Source organism: Diachasmimorpha longicaudata, chromosome 20 (genome assembly GCF_034640455.1).
Source record: "Diachasmimorpha longicaudata isolate KC_UGA_2023 chromosome 20, iyDiaLong2, whole genome shotgun sequence".
Taxonomy (NCBI): Eukaryota; Metazoa; Arthropoda; class Insecta; order Hymenoptera; family Braconidae; genus Diachasmimorpha; species Diachasmimorpha longicaudata.
In genome coordinates this window covers 1,865,975-1,891,277 of record NC_087244.1, presented here as the reverse complement: position 1 = coordinate 1,891,277, position 25,303 = coordinate 1,865,975, and the positions used below count along the sequence as shown (strand labels likewise).

The 25,303-nt window shown below is 44.3% G+C and overlaps 2 protein-coding genes across 9 annotated transcripts in view; one reads left to right on the top strand and one right to left on the bottom strand.

Moving 5' to 3' along the window:
• LOC135171487 (disks large 1 tumor suppressor protein-like) overlaps window positions 1-25,303 on the top strand; it is a 90,112-nt gene that overhangs the window by 33,595 nt on the left and 31,214 nt on the right. For 5 of the 8 annotated variants that reach the window (XM_064138054.1, XM_064138055.1, XM_064138056.1 and 2 more), the window contains exons 3-6: window positions 2,555-2,691; window positions 14,412-14,507; window positions 16,255-16,437; window positions 24,558-24,593. In XM_064138054.1, the coding sequence (XP_063994124.1) occupies window positions 2,555-2,691; window positions 14,412-14,507; window positions 16,255-16,437; window positions 24,558-24,593 (452 nt within the window). The remainder of the gene's footprint in view (window positions 1-2,554; window positions 2,692-14,411; window positions 14,508-16,254; window positions 16,438-24,557; window positions 24,594-25,303) is intronic. The other 3 variants (XM_064138057.1, XM_064138058.1, XM_064138062.1) reach the window with 3 other exon arrangements.
• Window positions 1-25,303, bottom strand: part of LOC135171493 (odorant receptor Or1-like) — a 97,579-nt gene that overhangs the window by 43,001 nt on the left and 29,275 nt on the right. The gene's annotated exons all lie outside the window — the stretch shown is intronic.

Here is a 25,303-nt window from a genome sequence, read left to right as displayed (position 1 = left end):
CGAGTGGTAAAACACCTAGTGGAGAGGGGAAGTGGCAACAGGGAAGCCAGTGGTTAAGTGGGCGAAAGGATGGGGTGTGAGGGAGGGTGAGGCACGAGTATTGCCACCCCTAGTCTGGATAATTACAGTAAATCACCAGTTTCTGTTCTGTGGGGATCGTCTACTGGGATTCAGAGAATCGGAATATTTAAATATTCACCAGGTGCTGTAGACTCGTTCATAATTTCCGTGGAGGGATGAATTTTGTAGGGGAGGAAGAGTGGAGGATCTTTCAGACGATATTACGGAGCGTCTATGGGCCCTGGGACCCAAAAGCTCAGGGGTTCTATGGGACAGTGAGACCCACTTTCCATCTCCATGAGGCCCCACTCTCCCACTGACCCCAACCGGCGATTTTTTATCTGAATTTTCTCGACTAATTATTCACGTCATAAAATACCCCCCGACCATCCCCTAATCAACAAATTGAATGGCGTCTTTCACTCACCGATTCAACTGCGTAAACATTCCGAATGAAAATTCCAGTCGTTGGATAAGACACTCACAATATAAAACATTTTTACGATGATGAACCACAGGATCAAGTAGAAACAGGACAACAGCGGTCAGACACCGTGTAACACGTGCCCCGTGAGTTTACTACCCCCCGAGACATCCTGAGGTTCATTTGTCGTAAGTACTTTCTCGAGGTCGTGAAAATGTATAAGAAAGGAAGATCGGTGTCTTGTTTCTGTCAGACGAGAGACAACTGGAAATGGGTCCCGAGGCCGTTCCAATCCATTTGCGTCGCTCTCGCTTGACCAGAGGTGGAGCCCATTCATTCCCTGGATTCGAAAGTAGTTGAGTCATGGGCGAATGGATTACTCGGATGTTCGTGATACCGGGAAATGGATAACAACGTTTACTTTGGTTAATTATTTCTTTGAAACAATTTATCTTCGATTCCATCTCGCGAGCAAATAAAATGGCAATCGATAATGACGAAAGCTCCTGGGATTAAAAGTTGGGTCTGACCTGATATTCTTCATCGTGATGAAGGAGGCCATTTGCAATCCGATAATATGACGACTGGAGACTCCACAAAAGGGTCGAGACATGAATTTTCCGCGGGCGCGACCTCCGAAACGTTTTTTCCCATCGTAAGCTCGAATGACAATCAATGAACAGTCAACGAGGGCCGACCAAGACCGACGAATAATTCCCCACATCATAATTCTTTAACAAATAGGTACTATTGAACGACTTTTGACATGTCAAGGGTCGTCCGATAATATTATCCCAAGTTATATAATGTTCACATGTGTTTTCTAGCGATACGTTTTTTCCATCGAAATATTCCCGTTTCTATTTTCCTCCCCATCCATTCAGCTTCTCGAAAGCTTTATTATATCATGACTGAGCGCAAGCTCGAACACTTTGACGCCGAAGGCAAATTGAGTAGAAGCATCCAGTGCATAATAATCGTTCCCTGTTTTCCGAGAAATTTATCGGTAAATTATAATTGCAAACCAAAGTTTCGGTATAAAGCTTGTGTTAATTATGAATCAATATTCTGGAACGTTCGTCCAACACTGATTTCGTAGTACGTGCTTTATGGAGAAAGGTTGTAGCAATTTTCATCGTTAGCCCTTCGTTCTAGTACCGGATTAAATAATGGAAGGAGTGAAAGACCAAAAACATGTGATTCTGGTGAAATATATGTGAAGGACTAGGACTTTTGGAAGGGCTATATGACTTCCGGAAGGGCTCTAGGGCTTCTGGAAGGGCTAGGACTGTCGGAAGGGCTAGAACTTCCACAATTCCTCGAACGACTATTTCTTTCTCAACTACATGTTTGTTTCATCGCACGTATAAAATCAACTGCTCTCATTTTCACTGAAAAAAAAAGTTTTCTCCCCCTCGGAAGTTATTCCAAATGGCTTTTTAATTCCGTTGACTAACCCCCACGATAAGAATTTTAAACAGCATAAAACCGCGTCCCAGCGGTAGTTGAACTCCGTAACTTTAATAAAACTCTTGCATGTAGTCTCGCGTGACTGCGGTTTCAAAAAATATTCATGATATCAATTCATAGTGAAAACTGTGGGAAATGACTTCCAAGCAAGCTCTGCAAGCTCAGTTTGGTCGCGGTATGGGCCCAGGGGAAGTCCCGGTAGCTGTCAAGTGATCGTTTATCACGTTCCCTCATTCGATCCGCCGCCGATCCATTCGTCGTTCCACCAATTTCGAAGGGGTGAAGGGGTGAGTTCCGTTGCAGATATTTTTCTATCTCCAAATGCCAATTAAATGTATTCCTCATGTTTCAATGCACTCGCACAACAAACTTCATCAAATTTTCAACCCTCGGCGAGCCAACAATCAGAATTTACCTTCAAAGCCATGAGTTCCAATGAATTTACCCCTCAACTGATTCAAAACTTTATCATCAATTCCCGAATGAGCTTTTCCTTTGTCTCACCAATTGGATCCAACAATTCTCCGTGAAAGTCGGCGCGATTACCACCCCCGTGAACTCACCAACCCTCCCTAATATCTGAATATCATCTGCTTACAGATATCCAAGAATTCTACGAACTGACACTCCTCGACGAGTCGAAATCGGTCCAGCAGAAGACAGCCGAGACGATCAGGATTGCGGACAAATGGGAGGCAAGTGATGGTCCAATAACACCAACATTCACCCAGAACGACGTAAGTCACCCCCTTTCACTCGTATTTTACCCACTACAATAATCAAATACACCGACATGTACTTTCACCCCGGACTGCATCCCCTATCGCACATGCAAATCAACCAACTAATGATGTATCACTGGGTACAAATAGTCATTATAATCCTCCGGTCGATATCGAAATGCAACGGCAATGTTATCACACAGTCCCTATTGCCGGTTCATCCATTGCAATCCACCTGAATCCGTTGCTACTGAATCTACGATTTTAATTGCTAATTGCATGCCCACGGTATCTCCTATAGATATTATAATAACGACTAGTGGGTGGGCATGAGGTAACACATGTATATGAGTCAATCGTGGATCAAGTTATTGATTTAAGGCGGTACTAACAGCTGATTGGAAGCAATTACGAGAATTGTTATCAGTAAATCGTAGATGGGTCTCGCAATTAGTACTTGGGACTTGTATTTTGGTAGGAATCAGTACCTGGGACTTGTATTTTGGCAGGAATCAGTACTTGGGACTTGTATTTTGGCAGGAATCCGTAGTTGGGACTTGTATTTTGGCAGGAATGGGTACTTGGGCCTTTTTCTTGGCAGGAATCGGTACTTGGGACTTGTATTTTGGCAGGAATCAGTACTTGGGACTTGTATTTTGGCAGGAATCAGTACTTGGGACTTGCATTTTGGCAGGAATGAGTACTCGGGCCTTTTTCTTCGCATGTCTTTGTCTCGAATCACTCAAGATCTGATCATTTCATATCCCTTTATCCCCACAATACCAGTTAATAGTACCTCTAACAACAGAGTCTGGAAAAACTAATCTAATATCTTGCACGGAAAAAGTCCTACGCCCCCTCCGGAAAAATGTAATTTCACCGTAAAATATTATTACATCACAAGAGCTTAAACGGAAACAGTTTGCTTTGCCAGTGCCAGTCATAAATGGTGCTGAAGGCATGGTTAATGTCGAGTTAAGGGCCCTTATACCATTCCATCTCTCTCGTTAGCCAGAAAGATAACGCGAAACGGCTGTTATGAAACGGCCGAATGCGACGCGTGTTCACTCAGTACTTGTGTGGCATGGGGGTTGGATACACATTGAGTAAACATCCACAGTGGAGTTGAGGGCTGAAAGCAGGCGCCATGGGGTGGAGGGGAAGGGGGGGGGTGGTAGAGAGCTGGGTGCCACTTGAGAGTAATGCGGGCACGATGCGGTTGCTCCAACAATCCAGGAAGTCTTTGATTAAATGGACGCGCGTTGGTGCTCTGGTTATGTAAGGGTGGTTGAAACCCAAACCGGCATGACACGACCCTACGACTCACACACCCACCCCTCCTACCCACCCCTCGCTCAGTCGTTCTCTTTAGCTTCACTTTGACGTTGGTAATGTTTACCGGATTCAATTGGAAAATTCACCCTGACCAACGGCATCTGTGCGTTAACCGCGTGCGTTGGGTGGTGGGATGGGGTGGGGAAAGGGGGTAGTTAACCCCCGGATCGATTGAACCCCGTGGAAATGCTTTTTCGAATCGAGGGATTATGATTTCTGGCACTTGGGGAGATCGATTTTGGACGGACGAATCGTTGGGACATTCGAATTAATTGAATTTTCGTCAATTTACTGATGTCAAGGAAAGCGTACGTCAAAGAAAGTTCTAGAATCTAAGAAACTATAACCGTGAACGTCAATTTCATTCGGGAGAACTTATAATACACTTCAGATGTTGAGTATTTCTCGATGAATAAAAGCTCGAACTGTTGGTAATTCAATCAGAAACTTTATCCCAGTTTCTTACGGTTGAAAATACAGTCGAACTTTGATTTTGATGGACATTTTAATTTTCCTTAACCGGATTACGAATCAGGGAAGGGAAAAGCTCGAAAGCAGCTCTGGCCGATTTGTCATGCTGTGATTAATTAGCGAGGGGTGCCGTCTGTTTGCTCGGCTCTCGTGCTAAATGGAAGATCGTAGGGTAGCCAGTTGCAATTTATGTCCGAGTTCATGGGACCGGAAGTGGTTAGTTGACGATCACAGATTCCACCAGACCATGAAAGCACGTGGTTCATGGTCAGATACTTCGAATTTTCCGCGTTTACATTACCAAAGGTCTATCGGACTCGATAAACTGCCCATAAACATCAGCCCGACATCCAAAACCCTCGAAAGGGTCAGTCCGCTGGCGGAGGATACCATATCCGTCGTTAAGGGTCGCACCCACCCCCAGACGCGCACGATTTTTGACGCGTCCGCCATCATCTGACACCTGCAAGCTTCCAAAAAGCCTGATGATGAGCCAGGACATCCCCCACCATCAGCCGAACCACCCCCCAGGTACCCAACGACCCTCAAAGGGTCGTTTCCACCCCTTCCCGCAGTCTCCTACCCCTCCCGGTGCATACGGTCACGTTCACATGAAAATGACAGCGCCCCTAGGGGATGTATTGGTGTCGGAAGAATTTGCTACCCCCGTGACTAACAGTATGTCTCTTATCCTGGTCTGGCGGCAAACATTTTCGTCGCGTACTACTTATCCTCCCCTTTCCCACCCCCTTCCAATCCTTCAGGGTTGTATACCCGTTACCAACGCCCGAGGCGACGCCAGTTTCATCCCGGGGTTGATGGATGCAGCGAATATAAGGGTGGCTGTGTGCACCTAGGTACACGGTTGGCTTAACTTCACCCCAAACAGTGGATCTACCCTCTCAGGTTGAGTTCCAACAGTCAGTCGCACGACGCGTGCTTTTAGGAAATACTAGGAACTACGTGACTTGCGAGGGGGATGGGGTGGTTACAAATGGGGATGCATTAGTCTTAATCCTGACGTCAAACGTCTTATTGTTGTCTGCATAGTGACAAAGGGTTATTAATTTGTGATGGAGGGTGATGCTTTGGGGGTTGTTTGGCTGGGTAAATTTAGGACAAGATGATTGTAGTCGGAGGATACTGAGGGTAGGTTCTGGGGGTTGATTATTTACGAACGCAATAAGGGAAGTTCGGGGTGACATTGAAAGTTTCGAGGGGTGCCACAGGTGTCTGTCATGTTGGGGGTGTTGGGGGGGGTTAGTTCGTCATCTTTGATCGTCGGTCTGTGATGAACTTGACAGAGGCCTATCACAATCAATATCACGATGAATGATACGATTGATTGCGCTAGATCTTGACTGATCATCCCTTATGAACATCTTATTGTCGGCGTTCTGGCAAAGGGTTAACGATCGGCGACGGAGGATGATGTTTTAGGGGTTGTTTGGATGTGCAAATTCCGGAGATTATTGTACTCGGGGTAAACCAAGGGCGGGTCGAGGCTTTCGATTATTTATGAACCCATTAAGGGAAGTTGGGGGTGACATTGAACCCTCCGTGAAGTGCCACAGGTGTCTGTCATGTTATCGTAGTTTGATCCTCGATCTTTGATAGTCAACCCCTCACGACCTTCACCCCAGAAATTCTGGGTATCAATATCCTGACGAAGGGTGCGATAGACGACTTGACTGAGTCAAGAATCACGACGCAATCAAAGAATTTGAGCCAGTGAGTCCCATTTTTCCAAGACAGGCTATCCTCGGATGGATTCTGGGACGAAATTCGATTGTGAATACATTAGATTTCGAATGCATTCGAAGATATCGTTATAAATCCAATTGTATCACTTTATCAGTTCCTTCAGGGAAAGTAAATTGTCACTGTTGATCAAGGAAAGTCGTCGGGAAAGGGAATAAATCTTCATTCTTGTCAATTGAAATATTTCATGTCGAGAAGCGTCTGGTGTATCCGCACTATCCTCGTCCCTCGATATATATTTATCGATGGAGACTCCGGGTCGCTTCGATGCGAATTTACACACGTCTGGAATGTAATATCGGGTGACGTCTGGATCTTTGGGACTTCCCTTCGTTTCTCTTTGTTACAGAATTGAGACGAATATTCAATAAATTCAAGTGGATTTGTCGGATCGTCGAAAGGGCTTTTCGTGCCGAGTGATAGATTCATTCGATCCCCTTCTAGGAGTGACGTAGGGCCGACGTTTGACCGACTTTTCGGGTACGACAAAGGTCAGGCCCATTCCGTACGTCAACATGACGTGTTCGGGAATCCCTTCGAACATCAGGGGGTGCCTCACCCTATCGTCTCACGATCCTCATCAGATTTGGGACGACCTCAGTCCCCTGATACGATCTACCGGTGATTGGGAGCGGGGAAAAATTACGGAACCCGGAGGAAGTCTTGAATCGACTCCTTTCCTCTACCTCAAGACCAAATTATCCGTTCAAACTCCGGAAAGACTTATCCATTAGCATTACACCCCAGGGCAATCCAATTTTATTGTTAGCCATCTCCTCAGACGAAAAAAAAAATGACAAGAAAAAAGTTTGAAATGCGATCCAGGTATTACGAAATTCCATTGTGATACTGGCAGCGAATGAGGGGATGGTGGATCAGCAGGGGTGACTAGGGGGTGAGGGTGAGTGCCTTGAGTGCAACAAACAACTTCTCGCTCTAATGAATCTCGAGGTGGAAACGCGAGCGATTCCCGATAAGGTAAAGTTTATCGTAAAAACAATTTCCTTTCCCGCTTGATTCCCCATCGGCGAGAATGAGGGGATGATGAGGGGATGGGAAAAAATCTGGATGCGAGAGGGTGAAACAGCCTGACTAAGACGAGATTTTTTTTTCCACCCCTAGTATCTCTATTGGGGTGGACGGTCTCTCAGCTTTCACGTCGTTCCGTTGAACTCCTTTAGTGTTTTCGCTTCTCAGTCCCAACTCGATTTGCAATTCGATTCATTTTGATTAGAAATGGCGAGTGTCGGGAATGCTGATGAAAATAAATGTCCTAGTTTTCTTCTTCATTAAAGAAATGGCATCATTTGAGTGCCGGAGGAGAAATTCCTCGGAGACGTCTTCAGTTATCTCGGGCCAGAACCGTCTGAAGTTGATAAAAACATGAAGTTGTTTATGACGATCGATAAAATGGTGCAGTCGATCGACGAAATGGGCCAGGTCACCGGTAGACTCCCCAAAATGTCGGCCAGTCCACGTTCCATACATTCCTCCCCTCCAGACACGTCATCCCTGATCATCCCCTAGCGTTTCCCACATTTTCATTACTTCAGAATTTAATTAGTGACGTCGACCAGTGAATCACAATTAATTCCTTATAAAATCAGGCGGCACCGGAAGGGGAAACCGATGACGCAGTTCGGTAAAATGATGTTTAATTGGAGGGAGGCAATTAACCAGTGAATTCGTAATGACAATTCGAACAAACGAAACAAGACCACCGAGAGATGATAATAACAATGAAAATACAGTGTTTGAAAGCTTTCGTCGGGGGTAATGCGGAAATTGTTGGTGGTACATCAACATTCGATGAACGAGGGATGATATCGAGTGGGAAAATCAAAATACAGAATTTTTATTCCCTGAAAGGGGATGAAATACGTCACAACGTCACTGATTTCGTGACGTCTTTGATTTATTTGCGAAAGAAAAGCCCGGAAAAAGCTCCAAAAATCATCCCTCCCACCCCCTGAAGGACAAACATCCCTCAATACCCCATTTGGAGACCTGAAACTACCCTCTTGCCTCCCTTTCCCTTTAATTCCAATTTTTTTCTGTCGAGTCGAAATTCCTGACGTCCCCTAATGAGAATGAAATCATCCCTCATCCCTCATTGTAATTTAGGGCCAGAATCCCCCGATTTTCCCCCAATAATTTCCTCCCTTTCCACCCCCCTCTTCTTCTCCTACCCCTATTTTTCAATTTCCTCCAATCACCCCCCACCCCCGTAAAATCCTTCGTCACCCCTAAATCTGAATTCATCATCTCACTTCCGTCTCCTGAAAACCCCGTCGATTGGCAATCGAATCAACATACCAACCCCCGACGTAAGAAATAAAATAGTCAAGAAGCCATATCGATCCCTCGCTTCAACCCTAAGTGCGCATGAGTTTGATGACCAGACGGGGGTTGTCGAGCCAGCAAATATCGACTGGTCAGTGATAGCGAGACAACTGAGCAATAACGACACAACCATTCAAATTAAACCGAAATTATCATCCCCCTCGACATTTCCCACCCCCCCAAAAACTCCCCCCGAATCGAAGGGACGATAGTCCAGGGGTTGTTTGTCCGACAAGTCCTCGAAACTGAACCCACCCTACAAATTCCTCCTCAGAATTTCCCTCGTCAATTTCAAATTCCCAGACCCACCCCCATTCGACCGCTAATACCCCAATTGTTCGAAGTATCTCAATTCAATATCTCGAAATTAACTTTTGGTCGAATGAAATTGGGGGGTAGTTGATGGATGCTATTCATGAATTGTACCATCGGTCGGTACAATAATCGGGATTGAGTTGAATTCTACTTAGGGGTTGGACGTGATGGAGCTGTCGATATGGTCATCAATCATTTGTGATGGGAAAGCTGGGAGAATTACAGCTGCTGGTGGGATCATGGGGATGATGGGGTGACAGGTGTACGTATCGATTTTTGGTCGGCTTATGATTTTTCAAAAATGGAAACCATTTTCCCTGCAATAAAATTTATCATAACGACCGCCGGAAAAAATACGTAAATCTGTTTATCTCGTCACAAAGTCAATGATCATTAATTAACTAGATTACGACAACTCCAGTTCTTCCTCCAGTCACCCAAAACGTTGTATCGTAGCTGAAGGAAACGGAGAATTACCTCGCTCACGAGCACATCCTGAAACCTCATCGAATAGTTCCAAAACTTCTATCGTAGGATTCCGTGGTTACCCAGCGAATCGACTACCCCATGAATTGATGGGCAATATGGGTCGGGAATTTCAATAGTAAATTTTGGTAATCAGAAGTTACTGTAATCCTTGCTACTCGATCATTCTGACTTTGATAATTTACGATTTGCGGCCGGACGACTCCTTCAGATTCGTCCTCAACCGGATGCCAACGACATTAACCTACTTCAACGGCCCGATAGCTACCTGACCATTGTAGATCCGAGTTAATGTCACTGGTAATTCACAGTAAATATAGAGACACGTCAAGAGAAATCGAATCGTAGTTATCGGCCACGTGGGATTGATTCCGACTGTGGTACGACGGGATAAGCTGAGGAAGACGTTCCCGAGGAGGAATTGGAGGTGAAGTTGAGCACCAAAAAGGGTCTGGCATCGATTTTCCTTTTCGGCTTGAGTTGCCCTTAGCCGAGAAAGAAAGAAATTTCGATTTGCCTGACCGGTTCCATATTTTTTTTGATGTTCACAAAGTGGTGAGACAGTCAGACGTCGACGTAAACCGCAGAAGACATTTGTAACATCAAAGGAATGTCGAATAAAAAAAAATGGTACACAATCTCTTGAATTTTATCCAAACTTGACGTTTTTTATATCATCCCTCTCATGATAAACCGTTTCACCCGAATTCACAACCCTCCCAGGTGCTGTATTCAACGCGTCCATTGCACCACAACTGATACCGTTGATTTTTCCCATCGTTCAGCCTGAAATGTCCAGATAATCCTGGTCTCGCTTCATGTTTGGGTACCATCGAAAATCGATCCGCAGTCGTATACACACGACTCATACCATCCACATACCATCTATCCAATTATTTTTTCACGTCTGTCCCATTTTCCTCCGAATCCAATCATATTTTTTCTCTCATTCCACTCGCTATTTATTTTTTTCCACTTTACGCATTTCTGTTATTTTTTCCCAACAAATCGGTGGCTTCTAAATCATTGCCATTCACTGGGTTCGAAGCCCGGGTGTTGGCCGACTTGGCGCCAGTGATTCGATTCTCCAGTGAACGAGTTATAAATCTCATCACCCGGAAAACAATAATATTTACGAATTTTCGAAAAAAAGGAGTCGAAATTACGATGGCGGATGATGGGGCCTGAATTTTACGTCATCGGGGGAGGGGTAGAGGTGATAGCCGATGCGCAAAATGAACTGCGCACAGCCAATTCCGTAAAATAACATATTCACAATCGTTTTTCCTATTTAATTCGGTCCCTGACCGACCAAATTCGCGCAAATCCTTTCCCCGAGTCCCGATTAAGGCAGAGCAACCCTGACAGATGTTTATTAAGTCCCAAATTCACTTCTCGAGACAAGTCCCAGTTGCCTGGGCCCGTCGATTCCCCCAAAAATCACTAGAAATTCTAGTCTGAGAGGAGGCAGATCCGCAAGATGAATAAATCATCACTGAGAGGCTCCAAAATATTGAAAAAATACCCTCACAGACTATCAACTACCCCCAAATATATTCATCCCCCTTATCCAAAAAGTATCACGTGACGTCTCTATGTCTAAGCATTCCTCATTCAGGAATGTGTCATCTGCGATGGCATGCGCTGATCCAGGGAATGTATCTAAATACTTATGAGAGACGTGCCCCGGAAAAAGCTCGGAAAATTCACCCTTAAACGTAGCTTTGCTCACTGAAATGTACCACCCCCTCCCATCCACCGTTTATTACATTCCTTCAGTCTGAAAATCAACATCAATTGCATGAAATACGTTTCCCTCTGTCGTTGAAGATACGCAGATTCAGCAGCGACAAGAACGACATTAAATCATTCCACAACCCCTACCCTAAAAATACCAACAATTTCCGTCCGAAGTCCTTTTCCCTCCCCTTTCACCCACCCCCTGACACGTCTCCAATTTTTTTGGTTTCAATTAAACTGACGATTTCCTTTCTACCTCCCCCTGAACAACAAGCCTGAGTCACCCGGAAGTGTCAAAAAAATTATTCCTCCCCAATTTTTGTTATTCATTCATCCCCCGTTGCACTAGCCTACCACATTATCATGCATCTCCCAGTACTCACCGTACTACAATGAATAAATGAACAAGCAAATTACCATGCACTAAGGCTAGAGCTGCATAAGGAAAGAAGCATTGTGCCTCTACGTGCTTGGAGATAATGCAGGTAGAAGGGTTACTTCACCACCACCCCTAGCCACAATCTAAAGTTGTATTACATAGTAACTCCATGTACAGTGAGTTAACACACATGTAGATAACACCAGAGACCAAACCGGACGGCCTAGCTTACACAGGCGTATAACCCCGAATGCACCCTCGTACCCTAGTGCACAACCCCAAGGGAACTAAATACTGTTTACCATTTAGGACACTGGAAAGGTACCCGATCGGTCCCGATGCACTTAACGTTAATTTAGTTTGCGGTCAAGTGACTATCAAGACATGCGGGAGAATCGTTTTGGGTACGGGAGTAGAAATTTTGTGGGGGTGAGCCTGCCGTACCGTCGGGATCACATTGATTCAGGAATCAGGGACACTGGGGGGAGGGAGGGCCTGATCAGGGGGGATTTGGGGCCTGATGGGAGGTGCAGGGGAAAGTGTTTAATGGCATAAAAAATAGCAAACTACATCCAATATCTCTCCTTCACCTTTCTCCACTCATCCACTTCTGAAAATTTGAAACTACCCCCAAGTAGACGTCCCATTTCATCCACCGGGTGAACCACTTCAGAGTGTATTTTCAATTTCACCCAGCAGGATCATCAGAGAGTAGAAAATCCACTTGGTATCATGTGTCCAAGTACTCCAGGTATCCCTTGTGCACTCAATGTCATTCTCAAGACCCATTCTCAGCTTCGATATATAAGTTTCCGGGAAAAATTGTGTCCCCTTTGCCCGAGTAAAGAAAAGAAAGCGGAATGTGATACAGAAATGAGAGAGAAAATCGTGTGATGTAACAGAAACAAAAAGTAAAATCATTTAGAGACGAAAAAGAGAGAAACTATTTGTTACTGCCAGAAGAGTTGAAGTTGTACAGTGTTGAAGTGTTTTGTCGATACAACCCCGAGAAGATACAGGGGTTGACTCCTCCACAAACTAATCCGGACGAGCTCGGGGCTTTCGGAGAAAGAGAGAGATAGGGGTAAACACCCTGTGGCCAGCTGGGGTGGATTCCAACTTTGTTGGACGGCTGACAACGGGGGAGAAAATTATTTTGAGGTGTCTTTGATGGGAGTCTTCGGTCGGTGGCCAAGTCACACCCCCCTGTGGTCGCTGGGGGTGGTATAATTCACCCCCAAAGGCCTCGATCGAAACCTTTCTGTCATCGAGTCCAATTCCGACCCTCCACCTCGGGCCCAAAAAATCGGCCTCACTACGTCACATTATCCCCTTCAACCCCCGCTATTTCGCACGTGATATTCGATTTTTTTTCCCTTCTCGTCTTCCAGATGAAGGGCGAAACAAAAAACGATGATTACACTCGGTAAAGTGTGACGCGTATTGACGTGTGCGCTTTTCACAACTTGAAGCATCCACTTTCAGAGTCGATGTACCTTTTATCCCACTCCCTCATTCTACACCTTCTCCATCCCCCATCCCTCCATTATTCCAAGGGCTGACGTTGCAAATCTCGTACTACTTTTTCCCTACCGAGTATGGATGTACATCAGACGGTGAGTGGCATACCAACCGGAATTAGTGAGATTGAAAATACGGGAAATGTTTTTCCCTTCACGGAGATGTGAGATTGTTTTTTTGTCACAACAAAATGGCGTCGCGATGGCAGTGGAATTGGATGCCAATTTATGGAGATTTTAAAAGGTTCTGGGAAAGTGTCATAATGACAACAAATTTACTCTCTAATCCTTCCCTACTTTCCTCTATTCTGACATATCAGGGAGGAAAGGAGTGGTCCCCCTCAGGCCCTTCGGGCCCTTTTCGCCGTAGGGCCCCCAGGAGCCCGAGAAACCCACGAAACCCGAAAAAAATCGATTTCCAAACTCATCAACTTTTACGACCCAATTTTTTTTCCTCCACCCCTTCCACCCCCCAACCCTTCACCCCTTCGATCTTCTTCCCACCCCCATCACTCGAACCCCACGCTATAGTTCGTTTCGCAGGCAATGCCACGAGTAAACGGGATTTGTAATCGAACGTTGGAGTTTCCTGAAGTACCAGAGCTTATAAAAAACCCACCCCCAGGGGCTCCACTAAAAAAAAGAACATACGGAGTTGGATTTCATTGGATCGCGGCAGTGATGGTTGAAAGGCTTTTCCCGAGCTTGACTCAGATTTTTATTTTCCTCGGTGAAAGTATTTTCTTACCAATGAAAAGCAAAAAGGAGTCACTGATGGGGGATGAAAAGGGGTGGGTTAAATACAGCCGATGATATTGCTTGCCTCATGAACATCCCCAATGGCCTGAATAGATATAATAAATTGTACCGACGATGGTGTGCGTGAGGAACACAGGGTAATCACTAGAAAAGTAAATTAAATCGGTGGTGGGCTTAGAGCTACCCCATCACCTCGTAGTATTCTATTTACGTATGCCCCTGGGGTTTTGTTGCTGGACCGCAATATCTCCGGCAAAAGCTTTACTTATTATATCCCATCCTATATCGCATCCCTCTTAATACAGCTCAATTACGGTAGATTTATACCATTTTTTTTTATTACCAACCCAGGTTTGAGTGATAGAGTCTGGCCTTCATTTGTGGAGAAGAAAATTGAGAGATAAAAAAATATGTGGGCTCTTTTACCCACCGGAAAATTGGTCATTTTGAGGATCTCATGATATATTTTTTCATGAAAACGTGAGAGATACGGGGGCTATACTATTTTATAGGAAATATTTCAATTTTTTTTTCGAGTACAAAAAATGCCTGATTCAAGTATTTTTCCCAGTAAATCTTCTCAGTTTATATCACATGCTCATCATTTCATGATCACAATTTTACAGGGTGGCCCAGCTTCCGCTTTCCCGCTGACCCAGACACTATTGAACATTTATAGCCGCAGGTCAGCCAGCCCTGATGTTCCTGGTGACCACAATCAGGTTCGTAATTACAGTCATCTCATTGCATTCAATCGAGCTTTCGATATTCTCCATTCATTCATTCATTTGTCATGTGAAATTAGCAAAATTGTGCGTCAGAGGGTAGTGAATATGAAAAATAGGGGGGTTGGTGGGGTCGGGGGGTCTGAGGTGCGGTTTATCGGTAAGTCCTGAGTCCCATTAGACGTTTTTAATGATAATCCAGCCTTAATGGGTCCTTTTTCTCACGAGAAATCGTGGAATAAGAATTTTTCCCCTCCGCCTCGTCATAACCTACCCCCTGAACAGGGCGAGCATCTACCCCCTTTTCCTTGACTACAGCCCTTTCACAGCCCTTTCACGTCGGTAACTTACCCTCCGGGTGATCAGCTCCTTCGTCAGCCGCTGGTGCTGATTAATTCGGCGGAATCTGGCTGACGAATCTTTCAGAACTTTTCTCGAGCTTTTGCCATATTTTTTTTTCTATCTTTGGTCCACCCAACTCATGGTTGAACAACCAATTTTCCGATCAAACAAGCAATTCTCTAGCGTCAGTACCAGAAGCCCGTTACATCACATTTTTTTTCTCTCGTTCTTTCGATTGGCTTTCCGCCTTTTGTACCACGAAGCGTGAAACTAGTGTGAAAAAAAAAATGTATAAAAATGAGGAAATGGAGGATGATGAGGGTGGGTAGGGGGTGAAGAGGAGTGCCATCGCATCCATCTGACGCGACAGCCTCTCCCATTTCCTCTGTTCTTGTTTTCGGTGTCGCAGCACTATAGCATTATCGCCCATATTAATTTCCTCTCGGTTCCTGGGGTAGCGGAGCTTATTGTGCACAGGGTGCGAATGTGCGTTCATCATGATATCAGGAAAGGGTGAGGGAGGAATTGTTGAAGGATAAAATAATGATTCTCCCAGGAACGTACCACTAACACGGAACAGGTCCTCGCGGAAATACTACCTCTGTACTACCGAAGAATATTTTCAAAGATGGCGATTGGTCACACGGCCCAACGCCCCCGGCGGGTTCCTCGGGGCCTCACCCCGGGCCTGATCAGCTTCCCCACCCCCCTAACTGACTTTCCGTCAGTCCCCGTCTAGCTACGGGTACTACGTCTCCATATTTTTCTCAGCGGAACCAAATCGATTGATTATTTTCGGATCTATAATTAGCGGAGGACGTCAGCGGTCGCTTCACGAGTCAAGGCAATCGGCCAAAAATTCCGATCAACTCCACGCACTCGATAGTCGAACAATTCAAGGCCCCATTTGTTTATTTCCTTTTTGCGATGTTTAGCCGGAGATCTAACGTCAGTCGGTGGCTAAGTATAACATCCCATTCACACGAAGGCTAGATGGAATATATCTGGATAGTTCATCCAGCTGTTGATTCACTTTCACACAGGTTCTTCAGCCGAAGCCGTTTCAATGTTCGATCAATCTTGGATTTAGAGGGGATTAGAGTCTCGGGACGTCAGATCCTCCATTCGTTATTGAACTGTCCGGGTGTGTTGTTGTTGTGATCAGTTTTCCGTGACGGATTGCGGATGGAATAGAGCTGTTTTGGGGGATCACGATGATGATATTTTTTTTACCCTCGAGAGCCGCCGGCCATTTGTCCACGAGGAAGATGAAGTTGAAGGTAGTCAGTGATAGTGGGTTTAAATTATCGAAAAATATGTTCATTATTTGCTGAAGACTATCGTAATCAGATGTTGTTGTGACAACCCACAATCATCATGAAATGATATATTTTTGTTACAGAAAATATACTATCCGAGGGACGCCACAAGGGGGGTAGAGGATCATCTTCCTCCCCCTCCATCCCCACCGCTCTTGAAAGACGCTGTCCAGCTCGATGGGGTCTCCAGACCCAATTCCGTGGAGAGGGTTCTTCACACCGATACGACCCAGAATATTCAGGATAAGCACGAAATTGTTAACAAGGTAAGTGCCTCTCCCCAAATTACATTCCCTGACCTAGTGCACCTGCCCCCCGGGGGCCGTGGGGAATGGCGTCTTCGTCGAGGAGTGAGAGTATGAATGGGGCCGACCGATCCGCGGCGGGGGGTGGGGGTCTTGGGGCGCGATACCGACTGATAGCCTGTCAGGTACCTCTAGGTGCTTCGATACCTTCTCTGTCTGTCGGTACCGGCAAGTTACCGACGTTCCTGCCGGTTCTACCGGTCGGTAACTGATTTTTAATCGACGGAACTTCTCGTCAAAGGTCTGGCCAACTATCTTCAGGCCCATCGATCGCATTCCACACTTGTTCTGTCGTAAACTCGAACGTTCAGCTTTCACGGAAGCTTTTGGTTCAATCAATACCCGTCCCCTCCCCGACCCCGCGCCACCGCTCCGCCAACGGCGCGCGCCTCGGCAAGTGCGGACTCTATCTACCCCTCTACCGACGCCAATCGATCGTCAGCGCTTCCTGGCGGGCGGATCAACCCCCAGGGACGGGTGTACGTCGATAAAGACTCCGAAAGCTCCGCGGAAAGCTCACTCGCTTCTTTACCGACTGCCGGAGCTGGTTTCAGGGGGTTCTAAGGATCGCGGAGGGGAATTCGGACGTCGGTAGGAGGGAATATGGCGGTCAGTTATCGCGGAAGCTTTCGTAATGACTTGTATCGACGTTCGCGACCTCGGCTGCGCCTCGGGCCGCCGACTTTACACCATTCACTCGATCCTCATGCCTCAAGTGCCACCAAAAATCTTCTTTTTATCATTAAATTTCTTGATTCTCAGGCCGAAAGCTCTCGACTCTCGAGTAGGAAACAAAGATAAAAGTAATTCTCAAGATACTCCCGAGTCTATAACATAAAAGTGAAGCACAAAGCTTGAAGCTTGCAGGTGAAACAGGACAATGTGTACTCAGACACAGCCACTCTTTGGAAAAAAGCTCCTCTACAACTCAAGGACGTGGGTTTTAACAGGGGATAAAGTTGATTTGCGTGTCAATTTTTTATCATGAATAACTCACATTGTCATTGCACGTTCAATGAGTAATGAATAAAATAGATTTCACGGGAAAAAGGGAAAAAGTTTATGTCCAGTAAACGGAAGATGTCAGTTTTTTTTCTAGTGACGTCACCATTGTCTCTGCAAGCCCCCTCTGGCATTTTTAATTATAGAAAAAATAATCATTATTCAAAGTGTCCCACATTTCCCAAATGAAGTCGAGTATTTCGAATTTTTCATCACAATTTGTTATTACAATAACAATTTTTCATATCACAAAAAGCAAATTGAGAATGTGTTTTAAGCTGTCGTATTTTTAATACTTTTATGGGGATGTAAAACCCCAAGTTATTGTCTACAAGTTTCCGCTGAAAGCTCTGAACCCAGTGAGCATAAAGTCTAGGCCTCCATCTGCGGTATTAAACCTCAAGCCAAGGGATTTCATCCCTCTCCACCCCAGCCACTTCCTCGAATGCATCGCGACACTCCCTTCCTCCCAATAACGAATGGATTATCCGTTTTATCACATGCTAACCACCAATATTCTGTTCGAAATGAGGTAATACTCGAGGAACGGGCGACAGATCCAGAAATGAAAGGGAAACGAAAGTCATAACTGAGGTGGCAGAATTTAATAATCAAAAACACGACTCTATACTTAATTTATATTTATAATTATGCATAATAATTATAAACATAAATACATAAGTATCCAAAAAATTCGGAAGGCACGATAGGTTCAGATGTCACCGCTTTTTGCAAAGTACCGACGTTGTACCCACAGGGAGCTAGTCCCTGGCATACGCCCAGATATGTAACACCTCACGCAGTGAAGCAGCTCCTCAGTGTTCCATCTCCGAGATCCAGGAATGACAGGCGGAAATACTACCTCTGTACTACCGAAGAATATTTTCAGAAATGGCAATTGGTCACTAGCAATTCAATTTCCCGCCATTCCTCAAGTGGCAGGAATGAACCAATTCCAAACGAGTGACACATCGCCATTTCTAAACCAGGACGAGGTTTCAGGGTAACCCTGAAAGCTCGTCCTGAAAGCTTTGAGAGGGAAAATTGTGCTTTTTCCGATAATTTTCCAAAGTCCCGAGCGGTAACGGAAAAGCTCTACAACCCTCGGTCTCCGCGAGATGGCGTTACGTCGCCGACGTTGTGACTTTTCCATTCCGTCGAAAGCCCCCGCCAAGAAGCCACGAGTGAAGTGCCGCACAGCCTTCGGAGGAAGCTTAGTAGCGCCCGGTGCTCCAAGTGACGTAGGTCAGTGCTTCACCCGACGGCCCTCGTGCTTTTCGTACATTCCGAGTGAGACCCCGTAAACTGAATGACTATTGTCACGTGTCAATCACCCTCCCCCCTTCCCCTCTACCCCCATCGTCGTCAATACCGAACATCAAAAAATCGCGGTATCACGAAATGTGTTTGAAACGTATTCTAAAATATTCAAATGACTCCTAAAAATTGACGAGTGAGGGGGTAAAAGCTCTGTTTCATTCGCAGTGTTTCATCGATTTGAACTTCGTCGGGAGTCACTGGGTCATTGTCGGTCGCCGCTGGCATTCGCGTGCGACAACACAAGAGGTCGTAATACTCTGAATGAGTCCTATAACTTTGTCATTTTGCAATTTAACTCCCACCCTCCCCTCATCAACTTAACTATCACGGCCCACGAGCTTTCGATCCCCAAAACACCCTAAAATAAAAAACAACTTCCTGACCTTGAAATCGAAAACGTCACCCCAAAACCCAATCGTCAACTATTTTGAGTATTCCCCCGGCGCCGGATATTTTTCAAGCCAAAAAGCTCACTATCGGTGACACAAAAAATTCAACAATCTCATTACCATAAATTACTCCATTACTATGCGCTCGTAACAGATAACCAATGAATTACTGATGGGTGAGTAAACCAGGTGGAAATTTTGGGGTATCTCCACTGGCCACGTTTGCCCCGTATTATTAGTGACCAAGAGAGCTTTTCGATTGAGGTCGGCCCCGATGTAGGGAACTACCCCTGATGCGCACTGTATTCACCCCTTATCGACCGCTACCACAAGTTTCATATTCAATGGTCTATAGTATTCAAAACGAAATATCACTTTTGTTTTGTTACGATATTCAGTGACATTGCAAGCTCGATGGGTTAGGGGTAGTAGCGATAACTATATGATTATTTATGACTGGTTAAAATTACTATGGCATAGTAATCATTATCATAGTAGTTATTATCAGTGATAATCGGTAGTACTACTATAATATAGTACATAATATTATTATAGTGATGATTACTATGGCATAGTTATGATTACTATGGCATAGTTATAATTACTATGTCATAGTTATGATTACTATGCCATTGTAATCACTACTATGTGATATACTATGTTATAGTAATCATTACTATGGCATAGTAATCATGATTACTATGAATCCCAGTGGAATCAGCAGGGACCTGGCCTCGGAGGTCGGTAAAACAGAATTTTCCGGCATTATCTACTGTAGATTTCTACTGTATCATGCGATGGACACGTTGAGCTTTCGAGGTATCACAGATGGCAGCAGAAACGAGTTCTTTCGAGCGTAAAACCGCGGGAAAAAAAGGTTTTTTGAATTTATTCGAATCATTTGACGTCTAAAAACCCATGATAATTATTGTTTATTAATTTTTTGGAGTTAAAATAATTAGCCGGCGGTCGGAACGAACTCAATCACGTGGGGAATCCATCAGAAATTAATCAGTCAGTGGACGAAATTGAAAAATGAATTTTGCAGTGATTTTGTGATCGATTTTCAAGATTGTCAAGTGCCTAATGTCATCATTAATTTGTTATTATTTAAAAATAATAATTAATGACTTAATGTGCAATCAAACATAATGCCAGCAACAACAACATCAAATCCGATAATGTGTTCACTGTGTCCACGTGCTAAGAAGCCACATCACACGAAAAAATTAGTGCGATTCGATTCAGTCGTCGATACATTTTCGATATCCGATTGTAACGTCACCGGAACCCGTCGGGTAAGTTAACAATAACCAAATATTCGAGGGGAGGTTTCTAATTACTCCATCTGATTCCTAGAGCTAAACTATTCATTAACAATTACAATTTTTTTGGCCCGAAATATTTTTAAAATTTTCAAAATTTTTTCCCCGTTTTTAACGCACGATTTTCCCTGCGTCAACGACTTTACGTCATCGTAAACTACTAAATTAACAACAAAAAAAATTGTTCATTAAATTAGAAAAATATTAGGGCGTCAAACCGACGTCCAAGGACACTCCATAATCCCTCTCCCCCTCCCTCACCCCTTTTGCCAAACCCCCTGACGTTCCTTAATTCCTTTAAAGGGATGAAATGACCCGCCAAATCAGTCATTATTTCCCCAATTACCCACCCCCACCCTCCCCTGTTTCATATTCACTAAAAATCACTCCTCGAAATTTTCAAAAAACTTTGATTTCCCACAATCTCCACCCCCCACCCCTCAATGTCAATCGAATCATGACTCGTCGCACAATTTTTTCAACCCCCGTAGCATAAGACCCTAATAAAATAACCCACCCCCACCCGCCAACCCCTATACGTTGGATACCCGTGGAGGGGGTTGACATCGCGTGGGCTCTGCACAGGGGTTGTGGAGGGTGTGTGGGGGTAGATCTTGCGCGTTTCCCCCGAAGTCCGCACCAGCATCCCTTAGTTGAGACCCCAGAGGCGCCAGTCACTCGTGCGAATCCCGACCTACGGGGTCGTATCCCCGGGGGTGTAATGTCACCGCGTCCGTGAATAGAATAATTTTTCATCCCCCGGATGTGCCGATAAACGTAAATAATAAATTGATAAACAACGAGTGCGGTAAAATAATTTTATTGATGAAGGGGGTAGTTTAACCCACTCCCAGGGTGAATTATTTAATTTTTGTGGTTTTAAAAAGTCTTCGAGATGTGTTTGTTAGTGATAATTACATCACCTGTTGATTATTTAATTAACTAGTAATAATTAATTGCCCAGTTATTCAATTAATTAAATATTTTAATGAAATTTCAATTAAAAATTGAGTTTAAATGTATTAAAAATTATAAAAATCCCTCATTTCGTTGATTCATCAATCGATTTATTATTTCAATTATAAACAATTGTTTATAACTAATTTCACACCCCCCTCCCCCTCCCAATTCTTCATTTCCGATGAAAATCGTTTCCATTTTCCATTTCAATCATTTTTTTTCCTAATTAATCATCATAATTAATCCCTCAACTCTCCAACCACATAAACAAACTCTCCTAATAAACAATTATCCAACCACGCGATATAAAAATAAATAAACAAATCCAACCTACAAAATTAAATTCAATGAACGAGTTTTCAATTCGATATCTCGATTCAAATAATTTTCCCTCCTCTTTTATCGATAAATTTTGATATCACCACCCCCTAGACTTGACTATTGTCAAGAGTGACCGTGTGTTATCAAGCTGGAGTATCAATGCGGATCACGTGTGTCGCCCATTTTCATGGGCATGGGATTTAACGATAAAAAACTGCGGAGACTCCGGCGACTGCGGCTATTTGGCCGCGCGAAGGTCTACCTCACCGTAAGATGGCCCCAGCTGGTATGTCCTATATTTTTTTTTTTCGAGAAACTTTTATTGTTATTACTTTGGTAGAAGGGGAAGTTCCCAGAACCGATGAAAACCGTTATTTCAATTTTCGAAGGAGTGAGACATATTGGGGTGTGAAAAAATGGCAGGAAAAGTTGGTGATGAGTTGCCGGGGATTCCCCGTTTTTTCTGGTCACGAAGTCGGTTCAATTCCGCTGATTATTTTTTTATTTATCGATTCTCCAACCCCCGAGAAGTGAATACACCATTCCGTGGTGTAAGGGCTGCCTAAAGGTTGAATACCACCCCTCGATTAATTAAAAAATAAATATTTTTTTTCTGGTTCAAAATTTTTGTCGTCTCGCACCCGAGAAATTTTGAATCCTAAAGTTTAATGTGGGGGTTTTTTTACTGGTGGGGGATGTTATCCCTTTAACCCACATACCAATCATCATTTAACCCCCACATTAACCCCCTCGACCCTTCAAATAACCCCCACAACCCACAGGAATTTTTATAAACGACAGGAACAGTTGGAATTGGACTTCAGGGGATTCCCCATTTTTTCTGGTAACAAATTCGGTTCCATTCCACTGATTATTTATTTCAAGGGTTGCACCAGGGGTTGGTAACACCCCTCAATTAATATACCGATTAATATTTTTTCCCAAACTCATTCCCAAACTTTAACGTCCGGATGAAACGTTTCCCACCCCCACCTAAACCCACCCCCTAAAACGAGACGTGAGTTTTCCACCCCCGGTATTTAAGGGAGAGTACTGTACAAGAACCAGCGGTTCTATAAATCTAAAGGCGGGTGCGTTTCCCCCGGGTCCCGCTCACGAAAGAGGACAGACCAGAAAAAAAAAAAAAAAGATACGAAAAAAAAATTGGATAGGGGTAGGTCAGGTCGACTAAGAACAGAGTAAAACTCTTCCTCCGACCGAGGGGTAAAACTCACGTCGTTATAATGGATCTCATTACTTTTATCGTCTAGGCATACATCGTACCCTGACTCGGAATTGCCACCCCCTAGTGCTCCATATCCAAAAGTGCATGAAAAAGAAAGATCGGGGGATGAAAGAAGCCAGGGTAGTTTCACGAATGAGCACATGATTTTTTTTTTTAATTTTCATGGAGGGGCTGAAGGTGATTTATGAGCGAATGACACGAGGGGATGATGCATTACGTAATTGAAGGGACCGGTGTCTTCATGGGGTGCTAATTGAGGGGATGAATTTATTTTTCCATTTGTTTCAAGTTCGGAAAATCATCTGCTTTCGATATTCGAATTTTCTACATTTTTTTCCCTTCAAATTCTTCGGTTTTTCGATGGGGGGGGCTGAGCCCCCCTCGACGCCAAAAACTACGCACCCGCCCCCCTATCGGTTTCTCCTACCCCTCCTCATCCCTCCTGCAATCGTCTTCGTAATTTACCCCTCGGTCTTTCGGCTGAGGGGGGCGGCCCCCCCCAGGCCCCCCTCAATCGATATAACGGCCTTTGGGGTGGGTTCTCGATAATTCGATTGATATCGATACCAGCGAATGGAATGCGTCAGTGGGGAGGGGGCGGGGGGTTGGGGTCCACCATCAACCCTCGAACTGATATTCGAGGAGTGTCAGTATCAAACTGCGGTCAGAGAGACTCCCGGGGGCTATTGAATTAGGACGAAACTATAGACAACTCTAGGGGGTGTATTACAACCCTCGGCATTCTATGACGTTCAATTGGTGGCTAGTGATGTGTGCGTTTGTGTTTGAGGTGATGGAACTGATGATAATGGCTCCTTTTAGGTCGAGCGGGAATCGAGGCTATTTATTTTTTTAAATTTTCCCGCCTTCAGGGTGAATTCGCATGTGACGACGATTTAAACAAAAAAATTCAGTAAATTACGTTTAAAAATAGGAAAAGGTCACAATATCGACTAAACTCGTCACCTTGGCCCTTACCCTCCCCCTCAGCCCCTCACCACATTATTTACCAACCACCCCAGCACATCGCAATCGTATTTCACCCCCAAAGTACCTGAAATAATCACAAGTATTTAGTCACCGCACCCCCGGGGAATTCTCATCCCTCAATTATCTCATTCCTCTTATCAATTTTAATGAGTTATAATTCCTCTCGATTCACCCCTTCATCCCCCACCCCGCCCCCCTCATTGGAAATATATAATTCAACGCGATCGAGTAATTAAGTCACCGTAAATATCTCATCAGCGATTCAATTAGTCTCATAATTAATGTGACAATTACCGAAACACGTGCTCTAATGAATTGTTCAGTTACTGTTGTGCGAGGCCTTTTAATTACGTCCACTTTATTACGTCATCCAAATGATTAATGATTATTTTATCAATAATTATCATTAATTAGTGAATCCCATTCACTCCGCAATTAATTAACGAGTTAATTTATCAATTTTAAATCGGGGGGGTGGGGTAAATTGTCATTTTGATAATGAAATTTTGATAAATATTTTTTTTTCAGAGTCATGACAGTTGGCAGGGGCATGATGGCGACCAGGTGAGCGTAAAAATCCCTCCCCCGTGAATTTTTCAAATTTATTTAACGATTTTTATGTCGCATGAGTAGATCTGGCGCATGAGTATGTGTTTATTTATGTTTTGGGGGTGGGGGGTGGGCCAGTGGGAACTGCTGGACGCGAAAAAAAAAATTGGGAGACAATTAGAGAGATGACATGGCCGTTTTAAGGCACCTGGGAGTCGATTCTGGCTCTGTCGGTACTGCAGCGATTGATTTTACCGACTGAGCGACCAAAATTCACCAGAAAAAACGTTTAAAATTCTTTAAAAATCAAAGAAGTAGATTTAGAGACACGAAATGTCCATTTTAACCCACTCGGGAGTCGATTCTGGCCCTGTTGGTAATGTACCGATCGTTTTTACCGACTGAGCAACCGAATATCACCGAAATTCACCAGAAAAAACGTCTGAACTTCTTTGGAAATCAAAAAATTAGATTTAGAGACACGAAATGTCCATTTTAATCCACTCGGGTGTCGATCCTGACCCTGTCGGTACTGTACCGATCGTGCTTACCGACTGAGCAACCAAATACCACCAAAATTCATCAAAAAAATCATTTAAACTCCTCTAGAAATCAAAGAATTCAAAAAGAATTAGAATTAAACCCACAAAATGTCGGCTTTAAGGCACCCGGAGGTCGATCCCGACCCCGTCGGTACCACCCCGCCCTCTCTTACCGACTGAATA